The following is a 23,951-nucleotide window of genomic DNA, read 5'->3' on the forward strand; positions in this document are numbered from 1 at the left end:
GATTAATGCCGGAGAAGTTTTTGTGAACCAACTGAACAAGCATGAGTTAGCATGCACCAGCAACACTGCTGAATCCATGCCTCTGAGAAATTAGGCTGTTTCGGAAGGCAAAGCCAGTTCTAGTTACTGACACTAAAGAGTGCCTTACAAATATGCATGCCACGTGATGCAGGTCAGTATGTGTACATACTCCTGGACTATGATGCCTCCTGATCCTCCAGTTATGGCATAAGGTCCCATCTAACTCACACTGGTATATATAGCAAGGTGTAGCAAGCATTCACTCTATAGCAGCGCTGGCTAACCATGTGCCATGGAGAGCCATGTGCATGCAGGTTTTCGTTCCAGCCCGATTCCACACCAGCTGATTTCACTGATGCATTCTTCCTCTTTGGTTGAAGGGTTGCTAATCAGTGAAATCACCTGGTGTGGAGTCCGGCTGCAGTGAAAACCTGCATACACATGGCTCTCCATGGCACATGGCTAGCCACCCCTGCTGTATAGGTATGTTTCCAATATTCAACCATCTATTATCCAAACCGCTTATCCTGCTCTCAGGGTCGCGGGGATGCTGGAGCCTATCCCAGCAGTCATTGGGTGGCAGGTGGGGAGACACCCTGGACAGGCCACCAGGCCATCACAGGACCCACACATTCACACCTAGGGACAATTTAGTACGGCCGATTCACCTGACCTACATGTCTTTGGACTGTGGGAGGAAACCAGAGCCCCTGGAGGAAACCCACACAGACACAGGGAGAACATGCAAACTCCATGCAGAGGACGACCCGGGAAGACCCCCAAGGTCGGACTACCCCGGGCCTCGAACCCAGGACCTTCTTGTTGTGAGGTGATCGCGCTAACCGCTGCACCACCATGCTGCCCTGTTTCCAGTGTACTACTGTTTAATGCAAAATTCTTCACTGTGGACACAAAAAGCACTGTACATGAATACTGTGTGCCTCTTTTGTCTCTGGGCTTAAGACGCCTCATTTAAGTTGTCCCGACCATTATTTCTACCCCCTGAGGCAAAGCTGCATTCAGCACATAAAAAAGCAACGAGGGACCCGAGCTTTCATCTGCTCCATCTGTTTCATGGTCGGAGCAGAAGGTCTTGATGTGTTGGACATGCCATGTGGGGAAAAGTTTAGCCGTAGTCGGATAGCAGAGGACTGTTACCACACAGCTCCAACAGATCAAACCGAGAGACATTACCTTCTCCAGCTGTTCCAGACAGATAGCGTGGATAACAATCTTACAGGCTGCACACTTCCTACGACTCACTGACTTTTGCTGTAGAACATGACAGAAAGACACAGAGACAGAAAGACACAGAGACAGAGAGACAGAAAGACAGAGAGACAGAAAGACACAGAGACAGAGAGACAGAAAGACAGAGAGAAAGAAAGACAGAGAGACAGAGAATAACAGACCAAAAGACAAATACGGGAGAAGGCAGATTAAATGCGTGAAGCTTGAAATTATGGTAACTATTGTCAAAGTAATTTATTCAGTTTGTATCATGTGTGTGTGTGTGTGTGTGTGTGTGTGTGTGTGTGTGTGTGTGTGTGTGTGTGTGTGTGTGTTAACCAGATACAAGAGTACAAAATACTCACATTATCTGATCAGCAGTTTCTCTTTATTTTGTTAGGTGGCGCTAGAATTACACGGAATTTCATGCAAGCCAGTCTGACCGCTATACCATCCATGACCACTAGATGGCAGGATTGTATTGCCAGTGTATGAAAATGGCACAACTACTCTGTGGTGCAGTGGCATGTGTAAATCGGTTTGATGCAGTGCATTTGAATGATGGTTTGGCTTTGCATAAATACCCCGGAGAAATCGTATGTTGTAAAAACAGAAATAGAAAGTATTCAGTATATGCTTTATAGTCCCCAGCTCCCTCTAGTGGAGTGACACTATTTGTGATACTGGGCAATACAAATAAAATTGATGACTATTTTCACTTGAGAGGAAGTGTGAGTCTACTAACCAGCGTCCTGGCGAGACAGTGTTGTTCGCCTACATAACAATAGTCTCCAGAAACATTGGTCTCAAACCAGATGTGGTCCCCATACAAGGCTGAATCCTAGAGAGAATGGGAGGAGAGGGAGGGCAAGACGAAGAGATGGGAAATGATAAAGAAAAAGAGGAGACAGAAGAAGATTACTGAGAGTAAAAACCTTCAGAGACAGGGGAGGTGAAAAGTATTTTTACTACACATTTGCAGAAGAGTTATAATTACTGTTGAGTCACTAATTTGATTGATTTACAAAGTTAAAATAGAAAAATGGGGCATCCGGGAGGTGTAGCGGTCTATTCCATTGCCTACCAACACGGGGATCGTCGGTTCGAATCCCTGCGTTACCTCCGGCTTGGTCGGGCGTCCCTACAAACACAATTGGCCGTGTCTGCGGGTGGGAAGCTGGATGGGGATATTAGTCCTGGTCGTTGCACTAGCGCCTTCTCTGGTCGGTCAGGGTGCCTGTTCGGGGGGAGGGGGAACTGGGCACGTGATACCTCCCCCTGGTGAAACTCCTCACTGTCAGGTGAAAAGAAGCAGCTGGCGATTCCACATGTATCGGAGGAGACATGTGGTAGTCTGCAGCCCTCCCCGGATCAGCAGAGGGGGTGGAGCAGTGACTGGGACGGCTCGGAAGAGTGGGGTAATTGGCCAAGTACAACTGGGGAGATAAAGGGGGGGAAATCCAAAACAAAAAAGTGGGAAAGTGGCTGGCATCACGTCCTCAGAGCTTCAGGATGGAGGAATGAGGGGATGAGAACTTCTGGTTTATCGTGCTCATTCCAGTAATTCATTAGGTCATAATCCCTGCCACCTAGATTGCCTACTCTTAGCTTCTCCCTACCTCTGAAAGTGTCTCCTCCTACATGTTCGGCGGGTACCACCTAGATTGCCTACTCTTAGCTTCTCCCTACCTCTGAAAGTGTCTCCTCCTAAATGTATGGCGGGTACAAGAGGAGCGTTTTTCACCCTTCAGCCACTAGGGGACCTCAGATACCTACAATCTGTGTCGGTGTTTGGTTTCATATTGATTGCTGGTTGCACTGAAGGTGATACAAAGGCAGAACTCACAGTCCAATCCACAGTGCTGCGTAGACTGAGCTCCGGGTCGGTCCTGCTCAGGGAAGAACTGGGCTGACAGGGCAGATGGTGCAGGCCGCATTTAGCTATTGCTTTCCTGGAGACAGACAGACATGGAGTATGAAACGGGTAAGAAGGGAGGCAAGGAGAGAAGAAAGCAAGCATCAAACGCAAGCTGCTGCAAATGTGCTCATTTGCCTTTTCAGCCACAAGCTGGTAAAGTCAGCATGGTTAGGATGAAGAAAACACTGTCAAACTAGAGATTTATAGACTGAAATGGCACTTTGTACAGTCTGAAACTAGGAAAACATGTATTCCTTGATGATTCCAAATTCTCTCAACAAGACTTTAAAATCCAACCCCAAACAAGGTGTCAAAACGCACAAGGGACTACCCAACGCCAAAAAGGTGATTATGGATATTATATGCACCTTATTATATTGTATAAGTGTTTTTCTTTCACATTAGTCAAAATGATTTGTGCCACAGTATCAGGGAGGCACGGAAATTGCTGGTAAGAAATATGATTTACAATAAATAAAAATATCTCTGTTCGGGCCAATAGCATTAACCTCGGTAACGGTCTGAAAATGCAAGTTTTCTTGTTTGGGCAAGATAACAGACATCCCACCTCTTCTGGGCTTTATCAAGATAACAGACATCCCACCTCTCCTGGGCTTTATCAAGATAACAGACATCCCACCTCTCCTGGGCTTTATCAAGATAACAGACATCCCACCTCTCCTGGACTTTATCAAGATAACAGACATCCCACCTCTCCTGGGCTTTATCAAGATAACAGACATCCCACCTCTCCTGGACTTTATCAAGATAACAGACATCCCACCTCTCCTGGACTTTATCAAGATAACAGACATCCCACCTCTCCTGGACTTTATCAAGATAACAGACATCCCACCTCTTCTGGGCTTTATCAAGATAACAGACATCCCACCTCTCCTGGACTTTATCAAGATAACAGACATCCCACCTCTCCTGGGCTTTATCAAGATAACAGACATCCCACCTCTCCTGGACTTTATCAAGATAACAGACATCCCACCTCTCCTGGGCTTTATCAAGATAACAGACATCCCACCTCTCCTGGACTTTATCAAGATAACAGACATCCCACCTCTTCTGGGCTTTATCAAGATAACAGACATCCCACCTCTCCTGGACCTTATCAAGATAACAGACATCCCACCTCTCCTGGACTTTATCAAGATAACAGACATCCCACCTCTCCTGGACTTTATCAAGATAACAGACATCCCACCTCTCCTGGACTTTATCAAGATAACAGACATCCCACCTCTCCTGGACTTTATCAAGATAACAGACATCCCACCTCTCCTGGACTTTATCAAGATAACAGACATCCCACCTCTCCTGGACTTTATCAAGATAACAGACATCCCATCTCTCCTGGGCTTTATCACAATAACAGACATCCCACCTCTCCTGGACTTTATCAAGATAACAGACATCCCACCTCTCCTGGGCTTTATCACGATAACAGACATCCCACCTCTCCTGGACTTTATCAAGATAACAGACATCCCACCTCTCCTGGACTTTATCACGATAACAGACATCCCACCTCTCCTGGGCTTTATCAAGATAACAGACATCCCACCTCTCCTGGACTTTATCAAGATAACAGACATCCCACCTCTCCTGGACTTTATCAAGGTAACAGACATCCCACCTCTCCTGGCCTTTATCAAGATAACAGATATCCCACCTGTCCTGGGCTTTATCAAGATAACAGACATCCCACCTCTCCTGGACTTTATCAAGATAACAGACATCCCACCTCTCCTGGGCTTTATCAAGATAACAGACATCCCACCTCTCCTGGGCTTTATCAAGATAACAGACATCCCACCTCTCCTGGACTTTATCAAGATAGCAGACATCCCACCTCTCCTGGACTTTATCACAATAACAGACATCCCACCTCTCCTGGGCTTTATCAAGATAACAGACATCCCACCTCTCCTGGGCTTTATCAAGATAACAGACATCCCACCTCTCCTGGACTTTATCAAGATAACAGACATCCCACCTCTCCTGGACTTTATCAAGATAACAGACATCCCACCTCTCCTGGGCTTTATCAAGATAACAGACATCCCACCTCTCCTGGGCTTTATCAAGATAACAGACATCCCACCTCTCCTGGGCTTTATCAAGATAACAGACATCCCACCTCTCCTGGACTTTATCACAATAACAGACATCCCACCTCTCCTGGGCTTTATCAAGATAACAGACATCCCACCTCTCCTGGGCTTTATCAAGATAACAGACATCCCACCTCTCCTGGCCTTTATCGAGATAACAGACATCCCACCTCTCCTGGACTTTATCAAGATAACAGACATCCCACCTCTCCTGGGCTTTATCAAGATAACAGACATCCCACCTCTCCTGGACTTTATCAAGATAACAGACATCCCACCTCTCCTGGACTTTATCAAGATAACAGACATCCCACCTCTCCTGGACTTTATCAAGATAACAGACATCCCACCTCTCCTGGACTTTATCCAGATAACAGACATCCCACCTCTCCTGGACTTCATCCAGATAACAGACATCCCACCTCTCCTGGACTTTATCAAGATAACAGACATCCCACCTCTCCTGGGCTTTATCAAGATAACAGACATCCCACCTCTCCTGGACTTTAACAAGATAACAGACATCCCACCTCTCCTGGACTTTATCAAGATAACAGACAACCCACCTCTCCTGGACTTTATCAAGATAACAGACATCCCACCTCTCCTGGGCTTTATCGAGATAACAGACATCCCACCTCTCCTGGGCTTTATCGAGATAACAGACATCCCACCTCTCCTGGACTTTATCGAGATAACAGACATCCCACCTCTCCTGGGCTTTATCGAGATAACAGACATCCCACCTCTCCTGGGCTTTATCGAGATAACAGACATCCCACCTCTCCTGGCCTTTATCGAGATAACAGACATCCCACCTCTCCTGGACTTTATCAAGATAACAGACATCCCACCTCTCCTGGGCTTTATCAAGATAACAGACATCCCACCTCTCCTGGACTTTATCAAGATAACAGACATCCCACTGCTCCTGGACTTTATCAAGATAACAGACATCCCACCTCTCCTGGACTTTATCCAGATAACAGACATCCCACCTCTCCTGGACTTTATCCAGATAACAGACATCCCACCTCTCCTGGACTTTATCAAGATAACAGACATCCCACCTCTCCTGGACTTTATCAAGATAACAGACATCCCACCTCTCCTGGACTTTATCAAGATAACAGACATCCCACCTCTCCTAGACTTTATCAAGATAACAGACATCCCACCTCTCCTGAACTTTATCAAGACAACAGACATCCCACCTCTCCTGGACTTTATCAAGATAACAGACATCCCACCTCTCCTGGGCTTTATCAAGATAACAGACATCCCACCTCTCCTGGGCTTTATCAAGATAACAGACATCCCACCTCTCCTGGGCTTTATCAAGATAACAGACATCCCACCTCTCCTGGGCTTTATCAAGATAACAGACATCCCACCTCTCCTGGGCTTTATCAAGATAACAGACATCCCACCTCTCCTGGACTTTATCAAGATAACAGACATCCCACCTCTCCTGGACTTTATCAAGATAACAGACATCCCACCTCTCCTGGGCTTTATCAAGATAACAGACATCCCACCTCTCCTGGACTTTATCAAGATAGCAGACATCCCACCTCTCCTGGACTTTATCAAGTTAACAGACATCCCACCTCTCCTGGGATTTATCAAGATAACAGACATCCCACCTCTCCTGGGCTTTATCAAGATAACAGACATCCCACCTCTCCTGGGCTTTATCAAGATAACAGACATCCCACCTCTCCTGGGCTTTATCAAGATAACAGACATCCCACCTCTCCTGGACTTTATCAAGGTAACAGACATCCCACCTCTCCTGGGCTTTATCAAGATAACAGACATCCCACCTCTCCTGGGCTTTATCAAGATAACAGACATCCCACCTCTCCTGGGCTTTATCAAGATAACAGACATCCCACCTCTCCTGGACTTTATCAAGATAACAGACATCCCACCTCTCCTGGACTTTATCGAGATAACAGACATCCCACCTCTCCTGGACTTTATCGAGATACCAGACATCCCACCTCTCCTGGGCTTTATCGAGATAACAGACATCCCACCTCTCCTGGGCTTTATCGAGATAACAGACATCCCACCTCTCCTGGGCTTTATCAAGATAACAGACATCCCACCTCTCCTGGACTTTATCAAGATAACAGACATCCCACCTCTCCTGGACTTTATCAAGATAACAGACATCCCACCTCTCCTGGGCTTTATCACAATAACAGACATCCCACCTCCCCTGGGCTTTATCAAGATAACAGACATCCCACCTCTCCTGGACTTTATCAAGATAACAGACATCCCACCTCTCCTGGACTTTATCACAATAACAGACATCCCACCTCTCCTGGGCTTTATCGAGATAACAGACATCCCACCTCTCCTGGGCTTTATCGAGATAACAGACATCCCACCTCCCCTGGGCTTTATCAAGATAACAGACATCCCACCTCTCCTGGACTTTATCAAGATAACAGACATCCCACCTCCCCTGGGCTTTATCAAGATAACAGACATCCCACCTCTCCTGGACTTTATCAAGATAACAGACATCCCACCTCTCCTGGACTTTATCACAATAACAGACATCCCACCTCTCCTGGACTTTATCAAGATAACAGACATCCCACCTCTCCTGGACTTCATCACAATAACAGACATCCCACCTCTCCTGGGCTTTATCGAGATAACAGACATCCCACCTCTCCTGGGCTTTATCGAGATAACAGACATCCCACCTCTCCTGGGCTTTATCGAGATAACAGACATCCCACCTCCCCTGGCCTTTATCGAGATAACAGACATCCCACCTCTCCTGGGCGTTATCAAGATAACAGACATCCCACCTCTCCTGGACTTTATCAAGATAACAGACATCCCACCTCTCCTGGACTTTATCAAGATAACAGACATCCCACCGCTCCTGGACTTTATCAAGATAACAGACATCCCACCTCTCCTGGACTTTATCCAGATAACAGACATCCCACCTCTCCTGGACTTTATCAAGATAACAGACATCCCACCTCTCCTGGACTTTATCAAGATAACAGACATCCCACCTCTCCTGGACTTTATCAAGATAACAGACATCCCACCTCTCCTGGACTTTATCAAGATAACAGACATCCCACCTCTCCTGGACTTTATCAAGATAACAGACATCCCACCTCCCCTGGACTTTATCACGATAACAGACATCCCACCTCTCCTGGACTTTATCAAGATAACAGACATCCCACCTCTCCTGGACTTTATCAAGATAACAGACATCCCACCTCTCCTGGACTTTATCAAGATAACAGACATCCCACCTCTCCTGGACTTTATCAAGATAACAGACATCCCACCTCTCCTGGACTTTATCAAGATAACAGACGTCCCACCTCTCCTGGGCTTTATCACGATAACAGACATCCCACCTCTCCTGGGCTTTATCAAGATAACAGACATCCCACCTCTCCTGGACTTTATCACGATAACAAGACATCCCACCTCTCCTGGGCTTTATCAAGAGAACAGACATCCCACCTCTCCTGGACTTTATCAAGATAACAGACATCCCACCTCTCCTGGACTTTATCAAGATGACAGACATCCCACCTCTCCTGGGCTTTATCAAGATAACAGACATCCCACCTCTCCTGGACTTTATCAAGATAACAGACATCCCACCTCTCCTGGGCTTTATCAAGTGATAAAGTCCAGGAGAGGTGGGATGTCTGTTATCTTGACAAAGCCCAGGAGAGGAGGGGGACTGGGGGGGAATAGCGTGATTCTCCCATGTGCTACATCCCCCTGGTGAAACTCCTCACCGTTAGGTGAAAAGAAGCAGCCGGCGACTCCACATGTATCGGAGGAGGCATGTGGTAGTCTGCAACCCTCCCCGGATCGGCAGAGGGGGTGGAGCAGAGACCAGGATGGCCTGGAAAAGTGTGGTATTTGGCAAAGGGGGAGACAAAGGGGGATAAAAACATAAAAAAGGTGGTAAATAGGCACAATAAATGGAAAAAAGGGGGAGCTGTGACGATGATATTTTGTCTTGCTCTTCTTGCTGCTCGTGAGTCACCGAGTCCACTTCCCTCCCAGCAGCTTTGAGGAACAATGCCTGCTGTGATTTGAAACCGGCGTCAAATGAAGGCCACTCTCAGATTCCTTTTACGACCACAGCGCAAGAAGAGAAACGGGTTCCTTGACTTGATAAGGTCTTTGTCAGTTTGTGGCACTACCAGTCAGGGGGTTTGGGACCTTTTAACAGCTAAGTGACAGACCGCTGGGCTCCCGGGGCAGGTGTGCTGCTGCTTATTAAGATTATATAATAACTGACAGCTACAGCATGTGTTATTCATGCCAAGGCGTTTACCAGCACTGGGAGTAAGTGGGAAATTCAACGGTGGGAGGAAGGGTGTCTAGAAATCTCTGGGTTCGACAGTGTCCAGACTCAGTTTGACCTAACAGCTATGTCACAGCGGCTCGTCCAAGCCACTAGTCAAAAAACTAGTCGAAACTTTTTCTATTACTGCAAAGATTCTCATGTTACGACATCATAAAATGAAAAAAGAACACAATGATTCACACAAACCTTCTCTGAATTTGGAGTCGGTCATTTTATAAAAGGAATAACCATCTTAGGGTACATGGTGAGATGGACTTTCCTAATTTTTAATACAGCTGACCCAAAATTCCCCAGCTCTAGGTCAAGTAAATCTTAGAATTTGAATTCGGCACTGAAAAAATTCAAACCAAGTGCAAATTGGTAAATGTTTAGGTCTGTTTAAAGAAGGACACAGTGTCACTTCTATCCATCCATCCATCAGCCAAACTGCTTATCCTGCTCTCAGGATCATGGGAATACTGGAGCCGATCCCAGCAGTCATTGGGCGGCAGGTGGGGAGACACCCTGGACAGGCCATCAGTCCATCACAGGGCCGACACATGGTCCTTCCCATGTGCCAATTCCACATAATAAGGAAACAAACACTTAGGCAGGCAAGGACATCCGTCCTCAGACTGCCATACGTTATTTACATATGTACATCCAGTCCTTTTCCAGGCTGTTCTCTCGAGCTTATCAGCACGGGTCTGTGCTGTTGCTAGATCTGTTAGAGTGCATGGTGTATCCAGCTGAACCGATTCAATCTTCTTTGATTTGCTTACCTGGATTACTGAGCATCATACCGGGGGCTCCAGTTTCCTCCCACAGTCCAAAGACACGTGGGTCAGGTGAATCGGCCGTACTACATTGTCCCTAGGTGTGTGTGTCTCGGCCCTGTGATGGACTGGCGGCCTGTCCAGGGTGTCTCCCCGCCTGCCGCCCAATGACTACTGGGATAGGCTCCAGCATCCCCGTGAACTCGACTGGGATAAGCAGCTTGGATAATGGATGGATGGATGGATGGATGGAGAAATACCTGTATTTCATTTATTCTTGCACCGAAATGATAAAATGAACTGCCATAAAACTGCAAACTTGAAAATGTTTCTAGTTTTCATATGATCTCCTTGGCATTTTTTCTGTCAACATTTCCCCAAGACAAGTTGGTTGCATGTGCAAACTTGTTCCCAATTAATTAAATGTAGGTTGACTTCATGGACTTGGCCACAAGAGGGCGAATGAGGACTGTGGACAAACTGAGCTCCAGTTGCACGCATCTCATGACATGTCCTATTTTTCTAGCTCCAAAACGTAGTCCCTGTCACACAGGTACGGGAGGATGTCACATCTGTCAGCTAACACAATGAGGGGAACGACTGTGAAACTACAGAGAACTATGACACTCCTTCCTCCTCCTCCCTCCCCCCGCCCCACTGGCACCGATGTTAATTGTGTTCTGCTTTCTCATCCCCATGCGGAAATCCATGGATGAGGCGGGAAAGGTGGGATGTCTACGTTCTGCTCGGTAAAATAAAAACCTGCTGATTGCATTTAGACCATGTCAGCTGTTGTGTTTCTGAGGTGTTAGACGGATAATGTGCATCCTCAAGTCACAGCACTTCTTTATCATGGACGTGTAGAACACCATTAAACTGCTTTATGGCTCCTAGAGCGAAAAGCCACATTTTGTTGAAACATAGTCAGGCTGCTGGATTAGGGCCAACTCTGCTTCAGATTTGACAGCATCTCTTTGCTTCATTAAAAACAGAGAAAAAATCAGTACAGCATACATACCCATGCAAAAATACACATCTAACTTTGCCAGTCCATAAGAACTGCCTGAATTAATGCTCCATGCCACTAATACCTGCATGGTCACCTCAACACTCACAACACTCAACACACACTCCACATGCAAAACTAATCCACAGCAAAAAGCACCCTCACACCCTAGAATGCTCAGCAAAGTGGAGTATACACACTCTGTATTTGTATGTGTGTGTGTGTGTTCTTGTACCTCTATCTTTGTGAGGACTAATGTTAGTTTTTCACCATTAGAGTGAGAACATTTTTGCAAAGTGAGGACAATTTCACCGGTCCTCACTTCTTTAAGGGTTTACTTTAGGATTTTGGTTTGGGGTTAGATTAAGGATTAGATTAAGGTTGAGGGTTAGGTATGTAGCAGTGATGATTAAGGTTAGGAACATGAATGTAGTCGATGAGGTGTCCTCACAGAGATAGAAGTACAAGAATATATGTGTGTGTGTATCTTGCTACATACGATAGGAAGCTGTCCCATGTATCCAAATTAGGGTCATAGTATATCCCCAGGGGTGAAGAACAGCTTCCACGGAGCCAACTCTGAGAGAGGGTGGGATGGGGCTCTCTTGCCCCAGCATGGGAATACAGATCTTGAGCCGTCAGCTGGCCGAGACTGGCTGCAGCTGCATGGGTGGCAGTCTGATACTGTTGATTTGATCTGCGGCGATTATATCGACCGTAGATTCCATATGACGTCCCGAGGCTGCGGTACACCAAGTCAGCTGAAAGCAGGTGAGATGAGTTACGCCTCAGACAGCGAGGTGGGCGGAGCAAGCGGCGGCGATTAATGTTCTCTATGGTGATAGCACCGGCCAACTGGAAATGGGAGGGATGGTTGTGCCAGTTGCTCAAGTCAGATGAACGAGACGGACGGGTTCCAAAGCTCACAGGCTCGTTCTCTCCGTGTATGCTGTCATACCATGTCTTTCTCCCCTCTCCTCCACCTCCTTCGCCCTCACTTTCTAGCTCTTCATCGGAGTGGGAAAGGGAGGTCGAGGAGGTTACTGACGCTTCATCTCCATCGCCATCTTCCTCCTCCTTCTCTTCCACCTCTTCACCTAACTGAACAAAGCTAGCTAGCAACATGGCAGGTCTTAGTAAATGGGGCTGAATGGATTTTAGTTTAGGATCCCAATGACGCCGTACAGCCTGCCCCCGACGCAGATAGGAAACGTTCACGGCACTGGATTGAGCGTTGGCTTCGTAGGGTTTACTCTGAAACTCCCCTGTCCCTCTGTGGACTGCCATTTCTCCTTTTTCACATCCAACTCCATCCGTCTCTCCTCCCCCTACTCCTGCTACAACGCCCCCTCGCGTATCTGTCCATCCTAGATCGGAACTTGCTCGCCGCAGTTGTCCACTGGACACCAGCAACCCGATGCTAGACCGCCGGCGCTGGCCAATAGGAGCCATGGGTAGACCTACCGAGGACCGCCTGCGCTGTGCCAGAGCAGCTGAAGGCAGACCGACACTGGAGCGCCTCCTGGCTTTGCTAGCTGGTACAGCAGGACCGAGTCGAGGGACGACAGTATGGCCCTTGGGTCTTTTTTGGTGATCACGAAAATGACGTCGGAAGAAGGTATTCATGGTGACTAGGAACCGGGTAGACTGATGTAGACGCTATACAGATGGATATGATATCTAGTATGATATGATGCGCAACGTATTATTTTATGTAATGGGAGGTACGCTGATTTCCATTAAGTGGTCCCTTTTTTCCCCAGATCTCCTCCCTCGTCTTCTCTGCCTAATCTCAGATCTCCTTGTGTGTGAGCCAGGGATCTAATGTGGGATATGGCTTCATGTTTGGATATTACGATGACAAAGGGTGGTATCCATGGTGACAGAGTGAGGCGCCTCCTCCACAGTGATGTGCTCGTCTTTATTTATTTTTTTATCGTTTATTTTTTCCTTCCTTCCTTCCATCCATCTGAATGAGGGTCCATGAGAAGATTGTCCCAGTCAGGTTTGCTTCTTTAGTCTTCCTTCTTCTCTCCTCCCCATTCTCTTATTTCTTCCTGCGGACATGTTGATGGTGCAAACAGGCAGTCAATAGGACAGAGTTTCCTAAATACATCAATGGTTCCCAAGATAAAACGATTGCTGAACAAGATTTTCAACTATAGCTTCTCTCAATATTCACATATTCAAACAACTAAACTAGACCATTAGATCTGTGATGGAGTGCTGCATCTAAACCCTTGTGGTCAAGAGATTTTATAGATTCATCAAAAAAAAAAAAAAACTTTTTTTTTAAAAAATTCCACCTTTTTCTCCCCAATTGTACTTGGCCAATTACCCCACTCTTCCGAGCTGCCCTGGTCGCTGCTCCACCCCCTCTGCCGATCCGGGGAGGGCTGCAGACTACCACATGCCTCCTCCGATACATATGAATTCACCAGCCGCTTCTTTTCACCTGACAGTGAGGAGTTTCACCAGGGGGACGTAGCGCGTGGGAGGATCACGCTATTCCCCCCAGTTCCCCCTCCACCCCGAACAGGCATCCCAACCGACCAGAGGAGGCACTAGTGTAGTGACCAGGACAGAGACCCACATCTGGCTTCCCACCCCCAGACACGGCCAATTGTGTTAGTAGGGACGTCTGACCAAGCCAGAGGTAACACGGGGATTCGAACCGGCGATCCCCGTGTTGATAGGCTACGGAATAGACCGCTACGCCACCCGGACGCCCATCAATTTAAAAAAAAAAATCTAATTGATATATCAAATATTTTTTAGCCTAGTTGGTCTATTAGAACTGGTGCATTGCTGTGTCTTTAGACCTGTATGACGGGAAACAAAACCTTACCTACAAATCATTCCCTTAAGTCAAAACATTGACATGTCAATAGTAAGGATGCAGGAACATATGCATGCATGGGGGTCACGTGGTAGCTCGAAGTAAAGCTAAATATTAGTTCACAAACTGAGAAATGTCCTCTATTTATAACTCTTTAGGGACACCTGTTCTTTTCTCAAAGCAGACTGATCACCACACTGAGGGCATCCAAGCAGCGACAGGCTGTGGTCAAAATCACACACTGGTGAAAGAGGTTCACAATTGAGAAGAGTGAGACTAGGGTAACACAGAGTACAATTACAGAAGTGATAGTCCAGTACATGGTTTGCGGCAAAAAAAGAAAAAAAAAGAAAAAAAGAAAACATAAAAGGGTGCAAAACTTGCTGCACTTTGATATGTACAGATGTTGAGTTGAAGTACTGCCCTAAAAGCTCACTGAACTTGCAGCAGGCTAAGGAACAAAACACTAACTGAAGAAGGCCTGGAAGAACAATGACTGGTCGGCATCTTGCTTCATTCATTCATCCATCCATCCATCCATTATCCAAGCCGCTTATCCCAACTGGGTTCTGGAGCCTACCCGAGCAGTCATTGGGCGGCAGGCGGGGAGACACCCTGGACAGGCCGACAGGCCGACACAAACACACACATTTTCACACCTAGGGACAATTAAGTTCAGCCGATTTACCTGACCTACATGTCTTTGGACTGTGGGGGGAAAACGGAGCACCCGGAGGAAACCTACGCGGACACGGGGAGAACATGCAAACTCCACACAGAGGACGACCTGGGACGACCCCCAAGGTTGGACTACCCCGGGGCTCAAACCCAGGACCTTCTTGCTGTGAGGTGACCGCGCTGACCACTGCTTCATTCAGTTTCACACTAATAAGAAGACTAGTGTATGAAGATAGCCAGCATTGGTGGTTGTGGTGTGATGTTTGGGGTGTGTTTTCTTGGAGCACGTAGAGACCCTTGATCAAAGGGGAGTTTAGTTACCAGGGAGGATGTGAAAAATGACAGGCTGGCCTCCTTACACAGTGAAATCAGTACAGGTTTGACTCTCGTCATCCGCTGGAGCACAAACTAGGAGTCATCAGGACGCTGTACCACCGAGCTGACAACGTCCCCACCGACACAGCGGCCGGGGAAGGGGAGAAATCCCACATTAAACAGGCCCTGGTTAAGTGTGGTTATCCTAATTCAGTGTCTGTCAAAGCCAGGAAGACCCCAAACAGTGCACCAGCCGATCCAAGAGAGGAGAAGCACAACAGCTGTGTAAGCGTAAACCAGTGCTGATTCTGTATGTGGCAAGAGTGTCTGAACAGTTGAGATGCGTATTTTCCAAACACCGTGTATCAGTTGCTTTCAAACCCCAAAACACGCTGTGCCAGAAATGGGTCCACCCCAAGGATCAGGTCCCCCTGGCACAAACAGAGCAATATAGTGTAGCTGTTAAGTGCCAGGAGGATTGCCGTGACTTGTACATCAGGGAAACCAAACAGATGCTGGCCAAAAGAATGGCACAACACAGGCAAGCTAACACATCAGGCCAGGACTCCACAGTCTACACACCATCTACACAGTCTACACCATCTACACAGTCTACACCCATCTACACAGTCCACACCCATCTACACAGTCTACACCCATCTACAGGCCAGTGGCCACTCTTTCAAGGATGAGGATGTGCACATCCTTTATAGGGAGGAACGCTGGTTTGAACGGGGAGTCAGAGGCCATCTATGTGAAGAGGGAACGACCATCCCTAAACTGAGGGAGGGCCTAAGAGTACATCTGTCACCATGTTACAATGCTGTGATTACAAACATGCCCTAATCCTCTGTGAATAGTACACATAGCCATCGAAACTCTAGTTAGTGGCACACCCATATTTACACATGAAACTGGTCGTTGGTTTCAGTCGTTATGCAACTGTACTGTATTGTTTATCAGGGATGGGGATAGGACACCTGCAGTCAGTTTAGACTGAAGAGGTCACTTAGTTGAGTGATGAAAACTACCGGTCAATAAATGTTGTGTCCAGATGAACTGATTCAACCTTCTTTGAATGAAATTGTAGATTACAGTGAAATATCTTCTCTGCATGTAATCCATCCTATTGTATAGGAGCAGTGGGCAGCTGCAGCACCCGGGGACCAACTCCAGTTCTTCTTTCCACTGCCTTGGTCTGGGACACAGACAGGAGGAGTATTAACCCTAACATGCATGTCTTTTTGATGGTGCTGAAACTGGAGCACCCGGAGGAAACCCACACAGACACAGGGAGAACATGCAAACTCCACCCAGAATGGACCTGGGATGACCTGGGGTTCGAACCCAGGACCTTCCTGTTGTGAGGCAACAGCACTTACCACTGGGACACCGTGCCATTCAAAAGCAACTCTAGTAGCATCTCTTTGTAGCATCAGTGTATTCACCTGCTAATGGGTGTTTTCTCCAGAACCCTCCCCAAACCACAAAGTTAGCATTTCCCAGTAAGGATTCCACAAAAACCACAGTGAATTCAGTTTACTGCCAAGGTCTGCACTCAATCAAATTGAAAAGCTTTTGGGTGTGATATAACAAGCTATTAGGTGTAGTGAGCAACTACCAGTCAACTCATAACAACTGTAAGATGCCTTGGAGTTAGTGACAGTTATTTCTTTTTAAATACAGCTGTTTATTCCTATGCTGTCATCAATTAATAACAAATCCACTACAGCCACTCTTTTTCTTGTAAGTGTGAAGGCAGCCAAGTTTGAGTGCATGAAATCCTGGCGTAGCATTGCTTAATGGAAACCAGAATATGGAGGGACTGTCGTCCTGTCACACTTTGATATCCGCATTTCAGGCTCAGTAAAGAAATGTTTGGTAGAATTTTTATGAACCAATGCTGCATTATGCTGAATTAAACATGACAGGGACTCAATTTCTTTTTCTTTTTTCTTTTGCGGGGGGGGGGGGTTCCTAAATTGTACTTGCCCAATTACCCTATTTTCCGAGCTGTCCCGGTTGCTGCTCCACCCCCTCTGCCGATCCGGGAAGGGCTGCAGACTACCACATGCCTCCTCCAATACATGTGGAGTCACCAGCCGCTTCTTTTCACCTGACAGTGAGGAGTTTGCCACGTGGATGTAGCGCGTGGGAGGATCCCACACCGGAAGCGGAAATTACGTCATATTCCAAGTGTTTGGGGGGGTTTTTTTGTTTTTTTTTTTGCCAACTGAAATGGTTAGACATTCAGAAGACCCTAGTTGGATTTGCAGAGTAAGGTTACGCTATGTGTGCAGGTGCCATCGATGGAAGCCAAAGTCCCGTTATTGCTCTGAGGGATGATCCAGCTTCGCATTCCAATCGAAAAAGGATGGTATTCGATTGTACTGCAAAGGTTTGTAGACCACAATTTCTAGTCAGAGTTATTATTATTTACATAATACGTATTAAACATTAGCTCTGTTATAATCGTAGATAAATATTAGCTGCTGGAATGTGGTATGTTTTGCTCATGGTGGTTTCTTTTGTTCAGCTCCACTTAGGGTGGCCAGTTCAAACACATGACACAAGAGTGCTTGGCAACTCGCCTGGCCTTCAGATGACTGAAGAACACGATGGTAACGTGTTTCCCCGTGAGCTAAGTATCGACAACGACTGTGCTCCACTTCCTAGGCCGCAGCCTAGCTAGGCATCTTCCTGACCTGCAAAAGTACACGTCTTGTATGTAGGTCCACCACACGTCTGTGCGTGCATGTGCGTGTGTCCTACCAGCACCTCAATACAGTAGGCAACAATCTAACCTAGAACAAACTCATCTGTATTAGATTTTTCTGCACAGAAATCCATGAGTGTAGACGGTGTGGCAGTACCCATCCACCTCGTCCGAGACACACTTTACCCTCAGTAGAAGTGGCCAATGGAAGGGTTCAAAACAAAATACCACCACTATCAACGCGACTATTAATTTCCACTGTGTGTGTTTGGGGGGGGGGGCTGTTTCCTATGTTATACCACTTTCCACAATGCCTCCTCCTCAACGATGTTTATATTCTTTCCTCTCTCTGCCCCCCACCCCAGCATACACACACACACACACACACACACACACACACACACACACACACACACACACACACAACAGCTCTATAGTGATGAAGGGTCCGCCCTTGCCTCTTCGTCCCCATCTCTCTTTTGGTCAGGATGCGAGTGCGCGCTACTCTTGCGTCTATTATGCAACAGCTGCCTTCCAACAGAAGTAATCCTGGACCATAACAGGCGAGAGAGATGGAGGGGGGAGGAGGGGAGCGGGCACCCGGCCGTAACAGGAGAGAGCGAGCGAGACAGAGCGAGCGAGACAGAGCTCACCGGCCCCGGGGACACACTTCAGTGTGGATTTGCATGTTACGGCGGTGCCGACACAAGAGCCTCATTATCAGAGCGTGACGGGGTCTGAATAGACTGGGAGACAGGGACGTATTTACATTTACACACAGGAGGGGCAGATTTCCATATTTCATATTTTAAAAATAAGCCCTCTTGGAAATGAGACAAGACAAGGGCCAGGTTATCCTCGTGAAAACAAAACTAGTAAAAGGGGAATTAACTACATTACTTCACGATGAGAGGCCTGCAATTCTCCGGGGCAACTTCTCAGACCTGCTGGGAAAAGGTGGGTGGTGGAAGTGGATGAGGAAAACGCCACGCGGCGTGACCTTCACCCACGTAGGCAACAACCACTCCTCAAACAGCTCCCAGTGGACAGAACATGTGGATTTACTGGGCAGCGCCCTTCCTTCCCCAGGATGTTGCCGTGTGTGTTAGTGCGTGAGCGTTCTTGGTCCACCTAGCCAGTCAAGTAGACGGGAAAACGAAAGCGGGACGGCGATGACCCTCGCCGTGACTTGTCACCTAGTCATCTCTTAAGAGGATGAGGTGACCGTGAACGAGACAATGGACGTGGGGAGATGTGAGGAGGTTGTGATTCAAGAGCGATTAGTTTGGTCTGATCTAATTAATGCTGCATCAAGCCTGTGTGTGTTACCAGAAACACTATAGACACACACACACAGGACCACCCCAAACTACACTTTCCTCACCAAAATACTACAACACCCACAGCAAAATAACACTGTTTTTCAGCTTCTGCATTAAAATGTCTGCAACAGGGCATCCGGGTAGTGTAGCAGTCTATTCCGTTGCCTACCAACACGGGGATCGCCGGTTCGATTACCCATGTTACCTCCGGCTTGGTCGGGCATCCCTACAGACACAATTGGCCGTGTCTGCGGGTGGGAAGCTGGATGTGTGTGTGTCCTGATCGCTGCACTAGCACCTCCTCTGGTCGGTCGGGGCGCCTGTTCGGGGGGGGGGGGGGGCAGTGTGATCTTCCCATGCGCTACGTCCCCCTGGTGAAACTCCTCACTGTCAGGTGAAAAGAAGTGGCTGGGGACTCCACATGTATCACAAGAGGCATGTGGTAGTCTGCAGCCCTCCTGGATCAGTAGAGGGGGTGGTGCAGTGACTGGCCAGATACAATTGGGGGGAAAAGGGAGGAGGGGGGGTTTAAAAAAAATGTCTGCCACAGAGAAAAATTGATTATCACATCCCAAATACAAAGATGATTCTATGATGTCACCGGGTCCTTCGATCACTGCAGATACAGGATAATGACCATTAAACCCCTCATAAATAGATTATACTATGATGTCATCAGGCTAGACAGGAACCTGCAGAAATAGAACGTTATCTTTTCATTTACTGCAGTGCAAATATGAAGTTAGACTGGGCCCAAACCATGCCAAGTCAGCCAGATTGTCTGTTAAAGTAGCCTTGGACAACTACTGTGAACCTCATCAATCTTCACTATCTCTTCCAGCAGAGAATCTGTGTCTCAACCAATCTCTGTCGCTGGTTTCGCAGGTCTCACCAGTAAAATATGCAAATCATTTCACTCGCATTTGTGCCTAAAAATAGATATATGTGAACCAGGAAAATAATTTATGAGCACAGTGTGCGAGTAAAGATTACAACCTACAGTCAGTAAGGGAAAGACGTGTTTAAACAGTATCGCAGAGAAATCGCTAAAAATGAAGCCCATTAATGATTATTTTGAGCGAAAGAGACGAGAAGAGGAATCCGGTGAAGAGGATTTGAAGGTTTAAAGGACCACTCGCTGATTTTCAACCTTATTTCTACCTATCCAAATTTGGGGTATAGTGTGAAAAATATCTGCACGGGCGTCCAGATAGCATAGTGGTCTATTCCATTGCCTACCAACATGGGGATCGCCGGTCTGAATTCCAGTGTAACCTCCGGCTTGGTCGGGCATCCCTACAGACACGTCTGGCCATGGCTGTGGTGGGTATGTGTACCGGTTGCTGCACTAGCGCCTCCTCTGGTCGGTTGGGGGCCTGTTCGGGTGGGGGGGGGACTGGGGGGAATACCGTGATAGCACGTGTAGTGTCGTCTGCAGCCCTCCCTGGATCGGCAGAGGGACAGCTCAGAAAGAGCGGGGTAACTGGCCGGATACAACTGACCTTTCGCAAAGTACCGCCCCAGAACGGTGCTTGTCCAATCCTACCTTAGCAACGGTTTCTATGTGAGGTAAGTCCGTCAAGCTTTCAGACAGCAAAATGCTGAAACGGTGTGCCTATGGGATCTGCAGATTGGATACTAGATATGTGAAAAGTTTGGAGGGGTGTAATTTTCTTTCCCTTCCCGAAACCCAGAACGCAAGAAGCGCAATGTCGGCAATGGATTTGGCAGTATAGCAGACCCCATGGCCAGCTTCATCCACCCAAAACCACCAAAAATACCTGTCTGCTCCAAGCTAAGCTTGCTACTAGCTATTATTGATAGCTAATATAGCTAACGTATTATTACTGTTACTTTTACCCACACAATGATTATTACCATTATCAACATATCAACAACATGTTACTGACTAACAAAATAACATTATTAATGTACCTGATGAACGTAACCAGCTTAGTATGTGACCAGAGATACCTCATTTAATGATAGCTAATGATAGCTAGCCCCTCTAACATAACTCTGTTATGCTAGTCACAAGTTAGCCAGGTTCCACCTTTCATTTCAGAGCACAAAGACCCGCAGGGAGGGTTGGCGGGGATGGTCTCTGGCCAGTCTGACCTCCCCATATCCGGCCTTTTTTAAAGCTTTCTCCCCCTCTGCGAGCTCCAGGTGGGGACCGGCCATTCAGCAAAGTCACCCCGCCCGCGGAGGCATCTCGTTTACCTTACTTTGTTGAAAATACCGGTTCTGGTCCGAAGCTAAAAAAAATCATGGGGCGGTTCCCCTGGCCCCGGGGCATGTCCCTGGCGGAACCTCCGACCCCCCAGGAGCCCATACAGAACCTCCGAAAAAGCCTGGATAAAAGAACGACATGGGGAACCTTGGCCAAAGTCAACACTATAATACGGTGATGTTGACAATGGATTATTAAAAATATACCAATAATAGCTGACATATTTAACTTACCCTGCAGCGCAAGAGCACCGCTGGTCCACAGTGTGTTTCAGAATTAGTTGATGGGGTTTCTCATTCTTTGATTGTGACCGGTAAGCTTTACCCTCAATTACAGTTGTACCCGGCAGCCCAGAGTCCACGCAAGTCAGTTTTACTTTTAATATTCTGAATGTGTCCCTCCTGCATTCTGTAACCCCTTCTGCCTTTCACGGGATGATATTCAGGATGAATTACTCCAAAATACATCACTTATTTTGTCTGGGAATGCGCTGGTTTCTTCCTTCATGTTTTGGGGTTTTCCGGCTACTTCCTGGATGGTTCTGAAAAGATTGACGGGCATAGCAACAGTAACTAAGGGGGGGGGGGGCTTTGCGAAAGGTCAATTGGGGAGAAAAAAGGGGGAAAAAAACAAACAAACAAAAAATGTCTGCAGTTGTTTCCAATGTTCTCTTGTGTTTCTGGGACGTAGTTGCAAAATCTGTTCTTGTGGCATTTGTCATTTGACACGTCAGTGACGTAGTTGGTGACAAGAAGAACTACAGGCAAGTTCAGCTTGGATTTGTGGTCTCCGTGTCCAGGGGCATAAACTAGGTGTCACTCAGAAACAAAACTTCCTTGTTCTCGTCGCCTTGTATTCGACTAATCGGATATTCGTTCTTTGGGTGGGTATTCGATTTTTGACCTAGGGATTGTTTTTTTTTAAAATGTAGACTATCAATAAAGGCAAACTGCAAAATACCCCCCCCCCCGAAGGATTCGGTGAACAAATCTTTTTAATGAATCGATTCTAATGATTCAGTACACTGAAAAGAACTGCTTTACCCACCACTTTTCGCAAGGTTTAACTGAGGCGGCTAACACTGACATTAACATGGCGGAGTTCGATACCACTCCTGTCATGGACCACTGGCTGAGCATGCCAGACGACCAACATGCAAAAGCAGCTGGACAATGGACATCCTTTGCGTCTAGTAGACATGGGCCAATGTGTGATTTTGGTAGTACATGTGCTACCAGAGGCGAAACTACTTTATATGCAAGTAATGCAGCTGCATTGGGGCCCACATGCACAGACCCCTCTTTATCTCGCCACTATCGTATCCAAGATCTCAAGCAGAGTCTATAGTATACTGTATGTTCAAAAATGTGCAAAGTGTGCCTGCCCATAATTATGGACATGCATACTACTGCATAGCAAAATCCACACAGAAAAGTTAGCTAGCTGGCTAAGTGTCAAGTCTTTGCACAGTGAAAAGCCCGGAGAGTGTGTCTAGATGTAAGTAGAAATTATTTACTTATTTCAATAATAATCAACCTACACACTCGTGTTTTCTGTTTATAATGCCTATACGCAGATGAGGAAGAGAATGATGGCAGAGCCAAGGATCAAATGGTGGAAATTGAAGAAGGAAGACTTTTGTATGGAGTTCAGCGAGAAGTTAAGACAGACACTGGGTGGTAGTGAAGAGTTGCCGGATGGCTGGGCAACCACTGCAGAAATAGTGAGGGAGGCAGTTAGGAAGGTACTTGGTGCGTCATCTGGAAAGAGGGAGGAAGACAAGGAGACTTGGAATGAGGAAGTTCAGGAAAATATACAGAGTTGGTGAGGTTGGCGAAGAAGATGTGGGGTTGTCAGAGAGAAGAAAGTAGATAGGAGTGCAAGGAGATGCGGTGTAAGGCAAAGAACTAGCAGAGGCAAAAAGAAAAGGTGTATGGAGAGTTGTATGAGAGGTTGGACACTAAGGAAGGAGAAAAGGACTTGTACCAATTGGCTACACAGAGGGAGCGAGCTTGGAAGGATGTGCAGCAGGTTAGGGTGATGAAGGATAGAGATGGAAATGTACTAACAAGTGAGGAGAGTGTGTTGAGAAGGTGGAAGGAGTGCTTTGATGGGCTGATGAACCAAGAAAATGAGAGAGAGAGACAGAGAGAGACAGAGAGAGAGAGAGAGAGAGAGAGAGAGAGAGAGAGAGAGAGAGAGAGAGAGAGAGAGAGAGAGAGAGAGAGAGAAGGTTGGATGATATGGGGATAGTGAATCAAGAGGTGTGGTGGATAAGCAAAGATGAAAATGAGGGCAGCTATGAAGAGGATGAAGAGTGGAAATGTGGTTATTCCAGATGACATACCTCTGGAGGCATGGAGATGTTTAAGAGAGATGCTAGTGGAATTTTTAACTAGATTCAAGTA

The 23,951-nt window shown here is 47.0% G+C and overlaps 1 protein-coding gene across 1 annotated transcript in view; it reads right to left on the minus strand.

Moving 5' to 3' along the window:
• dgkza (diacylglycerol kinase, zeta a) overlaps nucleotides 1-23,951 on the minus strand; it is a 118,804-nt gene that overhangs the window by 76,641 nt on the left and 18,212 nt on the right. The window contains exons 2-4 of the mRNA XM_056301116.1: nucleotides 3,098-3,203; nucleotides 1,997-2,092; nucleotides 1,216-1,293 (exon numbers count right to left, since the gene is read on the minus strand). Of these exons, the coding sequence (XP_056157091.1) occupies nucleotides 1,216-1,293; nucleotides 1,997-2,092; nucleotides 3,098-3,203 (280 nt within the window). The remainder of the gene's footprint in view (nucleotides 1-1,215; nucleotides 1,294-1,996; nucleotides 2,093-3,097; nucleotides 3,204-23,951) is intronic.

This window comes from Lampris incognitus, chromosome 21, assembly GCF_029633865.1.
Source record: "Lampris incognitus isolate fLamInc1 chromosome 21, fLamInc1.hap2, whole genome shotgun sequence".
Classification (NCBI taxonomy): Eukaryota; Metazoa; Chordata; class Actinopteri; order Lampriformes; family Lampridae; genus Lampris; species Lampris incognitus.